This window comes from Balaenoptera acutorostrata, chromosome 12 (assembly GCF_949987535.1).
Source record: "Balaenoptera acutorostrata chromosome 12, mBalAcu1.1, whole genome shotgun sequence".
In the NCBI taxonomy this organism is placed as follows: Eukaryota; Metazoa; Chordata; class Mammalia; order Artiodactyla; family Balaenopteridae; genus Balaenoptera; species Balaenoptera acutorostrata.
Window position 1 is genome coordinate 71,413,417 of NC_080075.1, and position 17,398 is coordinate 71,430,814.

The following is a 17,398-nucleotide window of genomic DNA, read 5'->3' on the forward strand; positions in this document are numbered from 1 at the left end:
AGATTAAATTTTGCAGAGGAAAAGATTTGTGCATTGAAGACATAGCAATATAAACTATCTAAAATGAAACACACAGAGAAAAGGAAACAAAAATAATGAACAGAGCATCAATAAGCTGCGAGACAACTTTAAGCAGCCTAATAAAGGTGAAATTGGAATCCTTAAAGGGTGGTGGGTGGACAGAAAAAACATTTGAAGAAATAATGACTGAAAATTTTTGAAATTTGATGAAAACTATAAACCCACAAAGAAGCTCAGTGAACTCCAAAGCACAAAACATGAAGAAAATTATACTAAGGCATATCATAATTAATTACTTAGGACCAGTAATAAAGAGAAAATCTTAAAAGCAGTCAGAGAAAAAAAATAAGACATGTTAGATAACACAGGAACAGAGATAAGGATGGAGCAGATTTCTCACTGGAAACAATGCAAGCTCCATAGATGACTTTCTAAGAAAAACAGGCGACTCACAATAAAAAAATTTACAAAACATACAAGGGAACAAGGCACCATGAACAGAAACAGTCCCTGAAGTGTGAAGATACTAGAATTAACAAACACCCAAGAAAAGAGGGTCTTAAAAGCAATCAGGGGGCTTCCCTGGTGGCGCAGTGGTTGGGAGTCTGCCTGCCGGTGCAGGGGACACGGGTTCGAGCCCTGGTCTGGGAAGATCCCACGTGCCGCAGAGCAACTGGGCCCGTGAGCCACGGCTACTGAGTCTGCGCGTCTGGAGCCTGTGCTCCGCAACAGGAGAGGCCGCGATAGTGAGAGGTCCACGCACCACGATGGGGAGTGGCCCCCGCTCGCCGCAACTGGAGAGGGCCAGAAACGGAGACCCAACACAGCCAGAGATAAATAAATAAATAAATAAATAAAGGCCATTTCTAAAACACTACTCTTAAAAAATAAATAAATAAATAAAATAAAATAAAATAAAAGCAATCAGAAAGGAAGACAAATGATCCCAAGTGGAAGGTTTGAGATGCAAGAAGGAATAGTAATCAAAGATATATAGATATATGGACAAATCTAAACAAATGTTGAATTTATAAAACAACAATAATAATGTCTAACCTTTTGGAGGGCATCAGGTAGAACTAGTAGAATTGCAAAACAAGAGAATAGAAGTTGGGAAGAGTGATTAGAGTTAAAATGCTTAAGGGTCTTGTAATTAAAAATAACTAGGGCAATTGCTAAAAGAATAGATATAGAATGTAAGATTTCCAAACATGTAGAGGAAAAGAAGGTGTCAAAAGTAAAAATATTAAAATCTCAATCTGGGCTTCCCTGGTAGCGCAGTGGTTAAGAATCCGCCTGCCAGTGCAGGGGACACGGGTTCGAGCCCTGGTCCGGGAAGATCCCACATGCCACGGAGCAACTAAGCCCGTGAGCCACAACTACTGAGCCTGCGCTCTAGAGCCCGCGGGCCACAACTACTGAGCCCATGAGCCACAACTACTGAAGCCCGCACACCTAGAGCCCATGCTCCGCAACAAGAGAAGCCACTGCAATGAGAAGCCCGTGCACCGCAACGAAGAGTAGCCCCCACTTGCCGCAACTAGAGAAAGCCCGCGTGCAGCAACGAAGACCCAACGCAGCCAAAAAAAAAAAAAAAAAACTCAATCAAAAAGATAAAAATGGAGGGGAAAGAAGAAAAAAATGGGACATACACAAAATACACAACAAGATGGTAGGAAAAAATGCAAATATATAAGAAACAATAGAATATTATTCTGCAGTAAAAATGAAATGAACTACAGCTACATGTATCAATAGAAATGAATCTCAAAATAATATTATAAAGCAAAAGAAGAAAGTTACAGAAGAATGATAATGGTAATTATGGTGTATAATTATTTTATTATATAGCCCCCAAATAGGAATAACCAAATAATATATTATTTAGAGTTATATACATAGAATAAAGAAAAGTAAGAAAATGATTACTTGTGGAAGGGAGGGGGCTCTAACTGGGAAACTGTGCTGTGAGTTTCTAAGATTCTGGCAGTGTTCTATTCTTGAGTCATGGGTACATGAGTATTTGTTTTGCTTCTATTCTTTTACACACACATACGTATACATTCCATACACTCTTTTGTAAATATTTCACATTAAAAAAATTTTAAAGGCACAGAAGTGTATAGTACATCTCTATTCATGTAATATACACACTGGTTCATATATAGAAAATTATTTCTAGACACATACATATGAAACTGTTAACTGTCCTTGAGGAGGGAGGTCAAGGTCTTGAGATATGAGGAAGACTTACTTTTAATTGTATACCCTCCTATATATATTTTTTAACCATGTGCATATTCATATTTAGTTACATTAATATAAAATGAATACCTACATATTTTTATCCTCCCTTAAAATAAGTATTTTAATATTACCTTACTATATTACATTATATACATATATTACCTTATTATAAAGCACCTCATTGTTAAACCCATTCAGTTATATGAGTCAAATCATGTCCTTTGTGAAATTACATAAAGTAATTTCTCACTTTAGTATCCCTGAGAGTTCTTAGTAAACTGTAGATAGAGCTGGAGGTTGGCCCCTTTCATGCTTGCGGATTATAAAAAAATCTATAATGGACTATGGTACTCTAGTATCAGGACCACATTATGATTCTATTCTACATTAACAATTTTTCAGGCTCAATGTAATGAAATATCTGTCTCTTACACATGTAAGCTGTCTTCTAATTTGAAATAGATTTTTCTTGGAGCAGAGTCCATTTCTTTTGCATAGGGTTAATTATGTTTATTCAAATAAAGAATTAAGAACCTCCTATGTCAGCCACTGAAGTATGCAAAAAAAGTAAGATACACATTCCTTGCCCTTAAGGAGTCTACAGTCAAGTAGAAAAGGCAATCAAGTATGAAATAAATACATAACTGAAAGAGAATATAGGAAAATGATAATAGAAGTTCAGAGTGTTATAAGAATATATAGACAGGAAAAGGAGTTGAGTTAGAACTGTGGCTGAGAAAATATTTAATGAGAACTATTGAGTGAGGTTGTATCAAAAGAATGATTAGATATAAAAATGGAAATTATAATTCATGTTACTTTTCATATGGAGCTTATAATACAACATGCAACGCAACCTGACATGCTACTACACAGTGTAAGCTAACACAGTGCTTTGCTGGTAATAACTTTACAAAACTTGTCAAATCCAATTTGGGGCATCTGGTAAGATTTAAATAAAGTTTCTTTTTATTTGTTTTCAATTTTCAGGTGAGAAAGAAACTATAAAATAGATATTGCATCAACATACAGATATAATGCTAAGAGACATGTAAACAGCAGCTTAGTGTTAAATGGCTGAATTTGACCACTGGCAAGTCACACCTGAATTTGCTGATTACTAACTTTTGTGACCTTGGAAAGTACTTAATCTTCCTAAGTTTCAATTTCCCCATCTGTAAAATGGAGATAATTAAAAAATGTATCTTATAGGGAAGATTAGATGAGTTTATAGAAAACATTTTTGTGGTACCTTGCACATGATACTCAATATTAGCTAATACTATTATATTCCCCCAATTTAGCAATCATCAACTCAAATTTTTTTTTTTTAATAAATTTATTTATTTTTTGGCTGCATTGGGTCTTCGTTGCTGTGTGCGGGCTTTCTCTAGCTGCGGCGAGCGGGGTCTACTCTTTGTTGCGGTGTGCGGGCTTCTCATTGCGGTGGCTTTACTTTGCTGCGGAGCACAGGCTCTAGGCATGCGGGCTGCAGTAGTTGCGGCACGTGAGCTCAGTAATTGTGTGGCTCGTGGGCTCTAGAGTGCAGGTTCAGTAGTTGTGGTGCAGGGGGCTCAGTTGCTCCACAGCATGTGGGATCTTCCCGGACCAGGGATCGAACCCGTGTTGCCTGCATTGGCGGGCGGATTCTTAACCACTGCGCCACCAGGGAAGTCCCATCAACTCAAATTTTATATTGAGTTCATTTTTTCCTATGCATGGGGAAATGTGTCTGCTGAAAACATGCAGAGATCAATTTCTTCTAGTCCTATTTCTTGAATCACTCTTTGATTCTGAATTAAACAGACTTTAAATAAATTCTTCAGTGCTAACGGTTGTTGTGGTATTCAACTTAAATATTTTTATATGTAATTCCCTAGTTAGGTACTTAAAATTATATTCATATATTCCAAACTGCAGCATTATATCCAGGTACTAGGTAGAAAAGGTTTTGATATTGAGATGTCTAGAGCATTTTCCACAAGCTGTTCAGTGTAAAAGGGCAATAATGATAATAATTTTTACTATACATTAAATTTCAAAGAGAATATTCTGGCTTTTAAAAAATCTCTAAGTCCAAAAGAGGAAAATTTGGGATAATTTATGTGGAACACTATATAAATTATGGAAATGTGAAAGGTACAATAAAAACCCAAGTGGAATATTGAATAATAAATGTTAGGCATATGGCAGGATAAGACCAGTGAAAAGAACATAAGAATATCCTATTAAAGTAAAAAACCATATAGCTTTTAAACAGGAAGGCCTATTCAAAGATATACATCAGGTTTTAAACAGCCTCTATTTTAAATAAGGTATTGTATATATTATAAATAACTTGCACAAAAATCACTTAGTAGAAAGCATACTTACAGAGCAATAAAGAAATTTATCCTGGTATGCTCATTTATAGTAAATTTAGCTCTCTTGAAATAAACAAAGGTCATAGCCAAAAGATACTATAGGGAAAAAAGTTAAAAGTTAATATTAATGTTCTGCTTTCATAGTAAAACTGCTTTAAAATAGTTACCTTTATAAACTAAAACAATAAAGCATTATTTATCCTTATTATAGAATTAGCTATTTATTCGAGTCATTTTTTTGGCTTTCTTTAATCCATATGAACAGTGAGAAATAGTTCTGGATCATTTATGATTAAATTATAATTTTATAATTATAATTTTAACCTCTAAATTTTATTATTGCCATCTATTCAAACCTATAGAGAAGCTGAAATAATAATCAAGTGAATAACCATACATCCTTCACCTAGATTCACCAATTGTTTTTCTGTTGCCACACTGGCTTGATGTATGTGTATATGCAAAAATTTTTCCCCTCAACCCTTTGAGTTAGTTGCAGACATCCATACTCACTTTTTAAAATAATTTTTGAAAAATAACTTCTAACCAGAAATTAGAACAACATGGCTCTATTTTCATTGGAATAAAAGTGTTTAAATGTACTATTAGGAAGACATATGTCTAGCCTGCTATTAGGACCCATGCCAGGTTCTGCCTGTTCAAGTTAAAAACAAGTTATGATACTGATATATTGATAATAGACTCCCTCTCATAAAATGCCTAATTCATGCTACCTTCACAGGTTTGGCCACAAAGGTGATTCCAAATTTTCAAGGTAACTTTCAGTAGAGGACTCTTGATATATTGACTGTTAAGATACAGTACTCCTGGTTAGTTACTTTAAAGGCACTGCCCCCTGCTGTCCAACAACTTTAATTACTATAAGGTGCTTAAAATTGTAAAATTTTAAACTTTAGAACTCCACATGAACTGGATATTTGACATTAAGGCAATACTGTCAATTTTTAAAAGCATCAGTGACACTGATTATGTTTAAAAAGATCTCACCTTTTAGAAGTACACCTTTAAATATTTATGGATAAAATGTTAGGATGTCTGGGACTTGCTTCAAAATAATCCACGTTTGGGGAGAGAGATTAGAAGAAACAAGAATGGCCGTGAATTGATCATTGTTTTAGCTGGATGACAGGCACATGGAGGGTCTTTGTTCTATTCTCTCTACTATAAGTTGTATGTTTGAAATTTTCTAAAAATTTTCAAAATTAAAAAAACCCTCTGATTTTATTGTTATCTTAAGCTTAAAGTAAGAGTTCACATCAATATGAAATTAGTGGGTATTTAATCATGAGCTAGTCTTCTGTTCATTCCCTTTTCTGTTGGTTGGCACATTATTTATTTATTTATTTATTTATTTATGGCTGCGTTGGGTCTTCGTTGCTGCATGCCAGCTTTCTCTAGTTGTGGCGTGGGGGGGCTACTCCTCATTGTGGTGCGCGGGCCTCTCACTGTGGGGGCCCCTCCCGTCGCAGAGCATGGGCTCCAGGCACACAGGCCTCAGCAGTTGCAGCACGCGGGCTCAGTAGTTGTGTCTCGCAGGCTCCAGAGCGCAGGCCCAGCAGCTGTGGCACATGGGCCCAGATGTTCCACAGCACGTGGGATCTTCCCGGACCAGGGATCAAACCCGTGTCTCCTGCACTGGCAGGCGGATTCTTAACCACTGTGCCACCAGGGAAGTCCCATAGCATGTTATTTTAAATGTGATACGAAGTCATGCTAAATTTTCTGATATGACTTACTGGTCTAAGATGACATTTATAAAGCTGAAATTCTAACTGATCAGCTAAACCTAAATAGTATAGAAACATCACAATCCCTAGTATATAAGTCAGCATCATGATGTTCTTTTATGAAACAGATTCCTAAATAAAGAACATGATAAACTAATTTTACTCTACAAGATTATTGGGATTCGTTTTATCTAAGTTATCTACAAAATATTAAAATGTGTAACAGACTGCCTTAGTGGAATGAACCTCAGATATTATTACCTGATAAAAAGTAATAATTCTGATCAAAACATATTAAGCCTAATATAGCCAATATTTTATAATAACTATAAATGGAGTATAACCTTTAAAAATTGTGAATCATTATATTGTATACCTGTAACTGATATAATATTATACATTAACTAAACTTCAATTTAAAAAAAAGAGCAAAACAAAACAAAAAACCCCCCAACCACCCAAACAAAAAACATATTAAGTCTATATTGATTCTTGTTTTAAATCAAACAGATATGGGTTTAAGGTCATTTAATCAATAATATTTTACAATGCTTCAAGTATAGATAGAATGAATCTATGTTGTATGCTAATGGATTCCACTTTGAAGGAGCAATGTAGGCTAGTTCTTTTCCTAACGTTAATTAATAAGATAGAAAATCCTAATAAGGTTCATTAAAGTCCTGATAGCCTAGTAACATAATAATGCTGGTTAATGATTATACTGTTAACAAATTTACCTTGTCTGCAATTTTACAGCAGCAGTCCATCCACAAGAAATCTTGAATTAAATCGTCATCTACAACAAAAGATAGCTATGACTTGTCTTTTGAAAACAGGTTTCCTTTTCAAGCATTGATTTTTACATAAGGAGATGATAAATGATGCTTAGAAATCAAACAAAAATGGCAGGACCAGGGTTGTCCAAGGTGTAGTTTCAGTTCCTTAGTGTGTTTGCCATTGCAAGCGCTGTACAAAAAGCTACTGCTTTTTTCTTTGGCTTCCCATCTGATTTGCCTTAATATATAGCCCAGACTGGAGGAGGAATGATAGAAGTGTTTGATTTATTGAATATTTCTATAGCTCTTTTAGAAATATGTCTTGGGTAGCTCTAGATGAGCCTTTGTTGTTTTCCAAAATCAATCTTTAACAGGTGGAAATGGAATCTGATAAAAGGTAAGTCTTTAAGATATAATGACTCAATGAATACTGTTTTCTAAATATGTTTTACTTTTTTTTTTTAACTACTTTCTCCTTTTAGGTATGGGGTATTTTTAGTTTTGGGTTTTCTCTCCTACTTATCTCTGTCTAATTATCTATTATCCAAATACACATGAAAATATCTATATAAAGGAGATTCATAATTCATTAGTTATTTATAACATTTAATTTTGGAAAAAACTGAGTATGACAAAAAGATCAACAAACATACTGTTAAAAAAAGAATAACACCCCAAAAATAGGTCAGAAACACTCATTTCAATTTTAAAAGGCTAAAATATATAATCCCAAAATATATGGGTAGCTGTCAGAATATAATTTGAGAAAGATCTAATTTTTTCCATTTCCCCCTGCATTTTAAGTTAAAGAAGCATAACTTCTTGTTATATCCTAGAAATATCATCAATGTAGTCAAATAAATGGAAAGTTCCAAGTATTGTTTTTTTGAGAATAAATCATTTCTGCCTTAATTCCATTTCTATTTCTTAAATTACCTAAAATGGTAGAGCCATGTATTTTCTCTTATTTCTCACATTCAGTTACGAATAATAATAAAGTTTGTGGGTAATAATTTTGCTCTACTCTTAATAAAGAGAGAGGGAAACTTTTATTAACAGCATTCTAGATCCTGACAAGGAACATCTTTATAGTTCAACATTTTCTACCTGTATTACTTACATTTTGTCTTCTATTATCTTATTTTGCTTTTCTTTAAATCTTAACCAGCTTGCCCTCCCTTTTTTTTTTTTTTTAAAGATTTCTGTCCTCTCAGTAAGGCAAACACTCTTGTCCCCAACTCTCTCCTCTTTTATGCATATGCTTTCCTCTATAAGCAAGGAAGGCTGTTACCTGGATCTACCAGACTGTGATAGCTACTTGATTTGATTCAGTCCTGCAGATACTTACCAGAATCCATCTATCCAACCCTTTATTGTCTACCTTACTGCCTTACCTCAAAAAACAAAAACCAATCCTCTTTCTTGGCCAGTAGAAGTACTATAAAGAAGTTTCTTTTTGGCTATGTTTAAGAAGCTTATTAGCAAAGTAGCACTGTTTCATGATCTGAACAAATTCAAACTCAATTTCATTATATGAGCATGATGATAAAGCATAGTTAATTTTTAATAATATTCCCCAGATATAATACTGAAACTTTTCTAGGTTGACTAACCTTGCTAGTTTGCTCAGTTTCAGCACTGAAAGTCCTGGGAAACCCCTCAGGCCCAGTGACACTGGGTTAGTTGGCTCACCTGAGACTTTATGTAGTATTTATACTTTAGATCAAACAAAACTCATGCTATGACCTTGAACTGCCCAGAATTTACATTTGACACTTGGATTTAAGTAGTCTAAAAGGTAGATGATGAATTTCTACTCTAAAAGTAATCAAAACAAACAAAAATCCAGCATTGAGGGGGAAAAAAAAAGGACTATGGAAAAAAAAAGCAAATTTGGCTGGAGATAGAAAATCTGACATAGAAAATAACAGTATCCTCTTTGATTATTATAAAAATGATAAAATAGATCTTATATTCTCATTTTTAAGTACTCTATAATTACCGCTATTACAATATTTTAAACCTACCAAATAATTTAAAGAAAGCAGTCATTTCCTGACGCCGTATAACTAGACAGGGTCCTTTGGGGCGTTTAGACTTGTTGCTATTATGTGCATTTTTTTCAGATGCTGGCCAACTATCTTTAAAAATAGGACGCTTCAGGTTAATGGGTTTTTTAGGCTGATGTGATCTATTTGACCCTGATTTTACATATACAGTGACAGTAGGTGGTGTCTCACAACATAGCTGATTATGCCTCATTTTGGTTTCCCACAATTCCTGTAAAAATAAAACACACAGTTATTTATCACACTCTTGTTCACTTCTATATAAAAACAACAGATTGGATGACACTATCAGATGCAGTCATAGGAAATGTTACTGAACTTGCTACTAAAATGTTAGTTATGACAATGACTCACATGAGAAACTGCTTTTAGAATTTAGTGCCAAGAAAAGCTATGCTTCCTTTGGGTAACTGATATACCTTCTCTTCCCAAATAATAAGATTCTGCATACTATTTTGCTTTGACTACTAGGGAACTCAAAACCAAATTTTAAAGTTAATTATAGAAACTATGCTGAGTTTATAATCTATTTGTGGTATTCTTTTTTCCTGATAATTTTTATTCTGCTTGTATTGACAATTTTATCATATGATTATTATGTCAGCTCAAATTTTTTATACAATAAGGCAAACTACTTCCAGAACTAAATTATTATCAACATCGATTATTATATTAAAAAGCAATCTCACACACACAAAAACATATTTTCTAACTGGTTAATTCCTTGATATGTTATAAAACTCACTGATTCAACAAGCATTGATTGTTATTTATTGAAAAGTTAAATACAATTCTAGCAAAGAAATGCATGGTATAAAGTGCATTGAGGGATTCTCATAAATTGGTCACTTTAATATCTGTTTTTTTACCATCTTTATTGGAGTATAATTGCTTTACAGTGGTGTGTTAGTTTCTGCTGTATAACAAAGTGAATCAGCTATACATATACATATATCCCCGTATCTCCTCCCTCTTGCGTCTCCCTCCCACCCTCCCTATCCCACCCCTCTACGTGGTCACAAAGCACCCAGCTGATCTCCCTGTGCTATGTGGCTGGCTGCTTCCCACTAGCTATCTATTTTACATTTGGTAGGGTCACTTTAATTTCTAAAGTTGTGAGTGTATGACTATGCTATCTGAGTGGCCAATTACCAGTGTAAATGAATGTAAACTGTTATAGACTAATAAAAATTGAAACAAAGTTAATCCATCAATATGTAACAATATGCATAATCATTACATTTGGTGGTAATTAGTTCACGTGATTACTAGTTAGCATTACTTTTATGGTCAAAGTACTTATAGGGTAATAGGAAATGTAGTTACGAATAGCCAAAGCAGGAAACTATTCTAAGACCCTAATGAGAACCTCTGAATCCATAACTCACAGTGACCCAGGCAGCCATGCCTCCCTTGATGTTCAAGGAGTCAGGTACAGATTCTCCTTCCTGACCCTCAGAAACTTCCCTGCTGAAGGAAGGAATGGAAAATAAGATTGGATATAGTGGGGCTAGATCAGCACTGTCCAATATAATGTGAGTCACTTTATATTTCTAAAGCCACATTTAAAAAGTACAAATAAGCAAGTTAATTTTTAATTTTAGGAATGTATTTTATGTAACCTAGTATATCCAAAATATCATTTTAACATGTAATCAATATAAAAACTAATGAGATATTTTACATTCTTTTTTTCATACTAAGTCTGAAATCTGGTGTTTACACTTACAGTATATCTCAATTTTGGATGCTAAATTTCCAACAGTTAAAGTGAAATGTAGTCTTACCAAAACAATGATATGGTACATAAGGGAAAAATATTTTACACTCCTTCAGTATTTAATTTTAAATTAAAGTAAAAATTCTTCAGTTGCACCAGCCACATTTCAACTGCTCAACAGCCACATATGGCTAATGGCTACCATATTAGACAGTACAGGGCTAGATTATGAAGAACTAGGCAGAGTAAATTATATTAAGTTAATTCTATAATTGCTCCTCCTCCCTCTATTTTGCTTCCCTCCTCTCCTCTCATCTTTCTTCCTAGATCCTAAGGTCCAAGCAAATCGAAGGCAATTATGGAGTTGAGAGTGGGGGAGTGCTACAAACTCCATAGAAAAAGGAATGTGTGATAAATTGAGCCTTGAGACTTGTGTTAAGAACGTTTTGCTACTTCCTGCCCACCTCATCTGGGAGACAGCTGGAGGTCTCATCTGCATCTCTTTTTTTTTTTCCCCCCAAAGAAAGAGCAACCTTACAAATCTAGATGGAAAAAACTAAATAGGCTTCTCACATTGGGGTGTGGGGGGTAGGCTTGGGGGAGTGGGGGACAGATGTGCCAGCATATAGAATAGCTGTGGCATATCTCCCAGGATGTCAGTTTTACTTAATGTTACTTAATGTTAAGTAACTTAAAAGTGCTGCTTTGTTAAAACAACCTTGGATATATCATGAAACAGAATGCAAATTTTCTATCAATCAAAAAAATAAATATGTTTTACACTATTCTGCTTCATATAAAATTTGAGAAAACAGAAAGAGGAGGACATTCCTCAAATAGAGATTCACTGAGATTAATAAGCAAACACTGGCAGGAGAGTTATGGAGAAGGAGCTTCAGGAGAGAAGCTATCAATGCAACATTTTGGTCAAATTCCAACTTGAGGTAACTTCTATTTTTGCTCTTCATTTAGACATACTAAAAGAATGACAATAGTCAAATGAGATGATGATGATGATGATTATTATTTAAGTTTGGCCGGCCGCACCGCGCGGCTTGCAGATCCTATTTCCCCGACCAGGGATCCAACACGGGCCCTGGCAGTGAAAGCGCCGAGTCCTAACCACTGAACCGCAGGAGAAGTCCCAAGAATTTTTTTTTTTTTTTTAAGACAGGATTTTTCAGCACGACAGAAGGCAGAGGGACAGAGCCACCTGAGAATATACGTTAAAATACTGGAGAATAGACCTGGATTAAGACCTGATTCTCACTAGCGATTGGGTCTTAGGCCATTTAACTTCTGGGAGCCTCCATTTTCTCACTTGTGATATTGAGATAATAAAAGCAGCTATTTTTTTTAGAACCTGGTACATAGTAAGTACTCAATTAAAGTTACTTACTAGGCATTGTTAATAATACATATTTTGTAGGGTTAGTGAGAAAAGGAACTATATGGATAATGCACAGTGCTGAATGCTTAGCAAAATCTCAATACATGGCAGCACTATTATTGTATCTTTTTTACAGGAAGGGTGTCTTTGAAAGAAAGAAGAGTCCCAATATGACAGATAACCAAGTTTCACCTCAACTAATACATGTAATTTAAATGTTAAAATTTTATTGGTAACAGAGACCATAGGTATTTTTTTTAATGTGCTCATGATAAAGAATAAAATTTGTAGAGACAGGATCTCAATTTTAACATAGCATGGGTTTATCAGTCTTTAAATGTTAAATTACTTCTAAAGTTTTTTAATTTTTTTTTTTTTTAATTGAAGCTAGTTGGGCTCCAGTCGTACTGGAAATGTAAGAAACGGACATTTGTAGATTTTGATAAATGGGCCAAGGGCATAGCACCGAGATACAGCAGCTCAGGTCTCCGGATTCTGGTGCAGATGCTCCTGCGAAGAAAAGATGTGTTTAATGGGACGCGAGAAGAGGCAGGACGAACTCAAAATACCACTATCCGGCGCCCAGCGGGATAAAGGCAGGCAGGCGGGCGGGCGGGCTGCGGGAAGGCACGAGCTCTTTCCTCAGGGCCTTCCTTCCCGAGGAGGGGAGCGCCCGCTGAGGAGAGGGCACGGCTAGTACTCGGGGACGCATCTCCCCACCTCGCCCTTTGTCCCTCCCCTCCCCCGCCCACTAGTGAGCACGACCAGGTGAGCCAAAAGGCACTGTGCCGGCGAAGCCCGACAAACCCGGCCGAGGGGGGCGCCCCGCCTCCCTCTTTCTATCTTCGCCGCCGTCCCCCGCCCCGCGGCCCTGCGCCGGCCGGCGCCGTCCGACCGCGACGTCCCTCCTCCCCGCCGGCACCTGAGGGGGGGACTCACGGGCGGCAGTGTGTACGGAAGGGGCCAAAACGCCCCCGCCGCCGCCTCACACACGGAGGGCGGCGGCGTTGGGGGAGAGAGGGGACGGAGGAACCAGGCACAACCAAAACTGGAGAGTTGCCGGCGAGGCCCGAAGCCGGGCCGCGAGCGGAGAGTACCTGCGGAAAACCGAGGCTGGTGAACGGGGCCCGGCCGGCGGCCAGCCTTCCCCAGACGCCCCAAGCCTCAGACGGTTGCTCGCAGGTCACTCCACCGCGGCACTGCGGACTCGGAGACCTCCCGCCAACCCGGAGCGAGGCCGGCGCGGGCCAATCAGCGCGCAGAGCCCGCCTCCGGGGGGGCGGGGCCAGCCCAAGGCGCGCGCCTCCTCTCCCCCCTCGCGCTGTGCTCGCAGCCTCAGCCGTCTGCTCACCTTTACCCGTTACCCGGCCTTGCTTTCCCTCCCGGCAAGGTCCTGGTAAAACGCCTCGACACTCCCAGACCGCTTCTTGCCTTCTAATGTAACGCCTTACCCTTGGACACTTACCAAAGTCAGGCTTGGATTAGAGCCATTTATCTTCCCTGCTGCGAGATGGAGAGGCCCTGCCGGGCTGGGACGTCAGGTCTTAACTTACCCGTCCCCCACCGCACCAGGCACACACACTGGCAGGAACGCGGTAAACAGAGACGTCAACAGCAGGAGGACGAAGAATCAGAGGTGAACTTTGCAGCAGCAATTGTAAATTACTGCTACGTTAAAATAACTGTAGAAACAGAGGAAGAGACAACCTAAACCAAAAAAGAAAGGTGTGGCTCTTTGTGAGAAGGGGTAATATTATAATATCCTGTTAAATCTATTGTTCTAAACTAATTTCTTCTACAGGAACCTTTTCTTTTTGACCTGGTGCCTGGGATGTAAGGTGCTTAATAAATGTTTGTTCAGTAAATAAGTAAAAGGATTCTTCATAGCTTTTAAATTTTGTACGTGACATCTTTTACTCTTCGCTTCCCTTCTAATGTATAACCTGCTTTTTTTCCCCTGTTAACGTATCATGGCCTTTTTTCATGTTGCTACAGTCTTTCTAAATATTCTTAACGACTGCATAATAGTCCAGAGTGGATGGACCAAATGTAAATCATTTTGATATTTGCATTGCTTCTAGATTTTTCAGTTACCACAACTATCACACTTAAAAAGCAATTTGGCCTTGCATATTTGTGGCACTTCCTAGCAATTAGTTCCTCAGTCAGCAACTCTGAAGAATGAATATTTAGTTCCCTTCTTTCTCGGGCTCTCACACAGCTAGATGATGGCAAAAAATCACCTACATGAAAGAGGACACAATCTGCGAACTCATTTTTCCTTATAAGCGCCTTGGATATTTTCCCCATGGCCCTTAAATGGGGGAATGAACCAAGAAGCATAAACTGGTTGTGAAAACCTTAAATACTGATTCTTCTAGGAAAACACTGCTTTGAGCCTCATTCTCTCTTTCCCTGGTGGTTCTCTTTTCCCCAAGGTATCAGGGTTTACTGTGATTACTAATTTCCAGCCTTGAGTACAGAATGTTTACTGAACAATGTATGTCTACTACAGGCATACTGCTTTGTTTTATTGTGCTTCGCAGATACTACATTTTTTAGATTGAAGGTTTATGGCAACCCTGCATACAGCAAGCCTATTAGCGCCACTTTTCCAGCAGCATTTTCTCACTTCATGTCTGTCACATTTGGGTAATTCTTGCCATATTACACACATTTTCATTATTATTATATTTGTTATGGTGATCCATGATCAGTGATCATTGATGTTACTATTGTAATTATTTTGGGGTACCACACACGGAGGCCATAAAAGCAAACTTAATGCATCTATAAATGTGTGTTTTGATTGCTCCACTAACTGGCCATTCTCTTGTCTCACTCCCTTTCCTCAGGCCTATTCCCTGAGACACAACAAAATTGAAATCAGGCCACTTAATAACCTTACAGTGGCTCCGAAGAGTTCAAGTGAAAGGAAGAGTTGCATGTCTTTCACTTTAAATCAAAAGCTAGGCCTCTTTTCCACAAATGGGATTGCATATAAATTTTTTAAAAATGAAATATTTGATATGTACGAAAGAATATTAGTAACATATATGCAAGCTAAGCATAAAACAAAAACTCAAGAAGCCACTGCCCACCCAAAAAGCATGAACCTAAGATCCAAGGAATAGAACATTAAACAATACTGTTGAGATTCTGTATGATCCTCCCCTTGCTTCCCAGCAGAGGTGACTTTTGTTTTTCCCATCCTCACCTCCCCAACTTACAGGATCTTAGTTCCCCTACCAGGGATTCAAAGTGCCAAGTCCTAGTCACTGGACCGCCAGGGAATTAATTCCCCCATTCCATTTTCTTTTTAGATTTACCGTATTTTTTTTTTTTATAAAGTATATGTCTGTATTATTTTAAATTTTTATTTATTTATTTATTTTTGGCTGTGTTGGGTCTTCGTTTCTGTGCGAGGGCTTTCTCTAGTTGCGGCAAGCGGGGGCCACTCTTCATCGCGGTGCGCGGGCCTCTCACTATCGCGGCCTCTCTTGCTGCGAAGCACAGGCTCCAGTCGCGCAGGCTCAGTAGTTGTGGCTCACGGGCCTAGTTGCTCCGCAGCATATGGGATCCTCCCAGACCAGGGCTCGAACCCGTATCCCCTGCATTGGCAGGCAGATTCTCAACCACTGCGCCACCAGGGAAGCCCTACCGTATTCTTAAACAAATCTTGTTTGAAAATTTAATACTCTTTGTATTCTTCATAGTTTCAAGATTTAGACATACTAATGAATGACAGTGAATCATTTTCATTCCTGTATAGGATTGTTCTGTAAATATACCATAACGAATCAATGCTTCTGTCAAGTCACTTGGGTTATTTTTTGCTATGAATGCTCTGAGTATTCCCATGCACAGACCTGGTTATCAGCTGCTATGCCTCTGTAAAGCCAAATTAGTTATTTATAGCTTGCACAGGCTCTGATGAGTTGGTGTCTGGTCAGCGCCCATGTATTAAAGTCAAATATTTTGAATACTACAATACTTCTGTTTATATATGTATGCCCCATGGTGCACTCATGTAGTTTTTCTATAAATGCTTTAAAGTGAAACTGATGGGTTTTAGAGTATGCACAGTTTCAACTATACAAGATTATCAATGCTAAATTCATTTCCCAGGTAGTTTTACCAGTTTTAAGTAAGAGTTTCCATTAGTTGACATCTTGCCAATGTCATATTTTCAGACTTTTTTTATCTTTTAAGGTGTATTGTAGAGGACACCTTTATTTTCAGTACCCCTTTTCTAGGAAATGTTCTACTGAACCTCCCAAACCACTTGGGTGTAGGGATAGCAGCTATATTCATGCAATATCATCTCTCCCCTTCCTCACTCATTGGAGTCATAAAGGCCGGCCCTTGATGCAAGCTGGGCAAAATTCCCTTCCTGGAATTTTGCACTATGACCAAGAATGCAGCCTGGCTGACTGCTCTTTTATATGGTAGAGATAAAAAGTCTTCAGAAGTATTAGGATAGAACAATAGTTAGATAGAAGGACTGTATAAAATTTCTCTCTAGAATAGTTTTCTCCACTGTACCTCATTTTTTTGCTCATTAATGAAAATATCTTTCTTGATTTCTCCCCATTCTTGCTTCTGCCTATGACATAATCCTTATTTGTTAAAATGAGGCAACAGCCTCTCCACTTTCAAGTTTTGATTCCTGGTTTTAAGTGTTCATATTTACTAGGTGACTTCTGAAACACAAAATGTTATACCAACTATATCACTTTCTTAAAAATATTCGAAGTGGCTCACAACAAAGATGACTTTAAGGTCAATAAAACAGAACCTAAATAAACTATAGCAAAGGGGAGGCAAGAAAGTACTCATAAGGATCTTGGAAAGTTTGATTCTGAACAATAGGCAACTTCCCCAATGTGCCTGTCAGCAGCTAGCTGAGAAACGTTCCTTCAACTAACTGAACACTGACTTCTCATACTTACCAATATTTTACCAAATAAGGATTACAGTTTTGACAACAAACTATTTTTGTCATATAGACCCAGATCAATTTTCTCCTGAGACTATTCCAGCATTCTTGTACGAGACAAAAAG

At 37.5% G+C, this 17,398-nt stretch overlaps 1 protein-coding gene across 2 annotated transcripts in view; it reads right to left on the reverse strand.

The window, feature by feature from the left end:
* The window catches only part of SPDYA (speedy/RINGO cell cycle regulator family member A), a 31,891-nt gene extending 22,474 nt beyond the window's left edge, over nt 1–9,417 (reverse strand). For both annotated transcript variants that reach the window (XM_057558493.1, XM_007191365.2), the window contains exons 1-3: nt 9,183–9,417; nt 7,117–7,175; nt 4,642–4,727 (exon numbers count right to left, since the gene is read on the reverse strand). In XM_057558493.1, coding sequence (XP_057414476.1) covers nt 4,642–4,727; nt 7,117–7,175; nt 9,183–9,417 — 380 coding nt within the window. The remainder of the gene's footprint in view (nt 1–4,641; nt 4,728–7,116; nt 7,176–9,182) is intronic.
* Nucleotides 9,418–17,398: the final 7,981 nt, after the last annotated feature.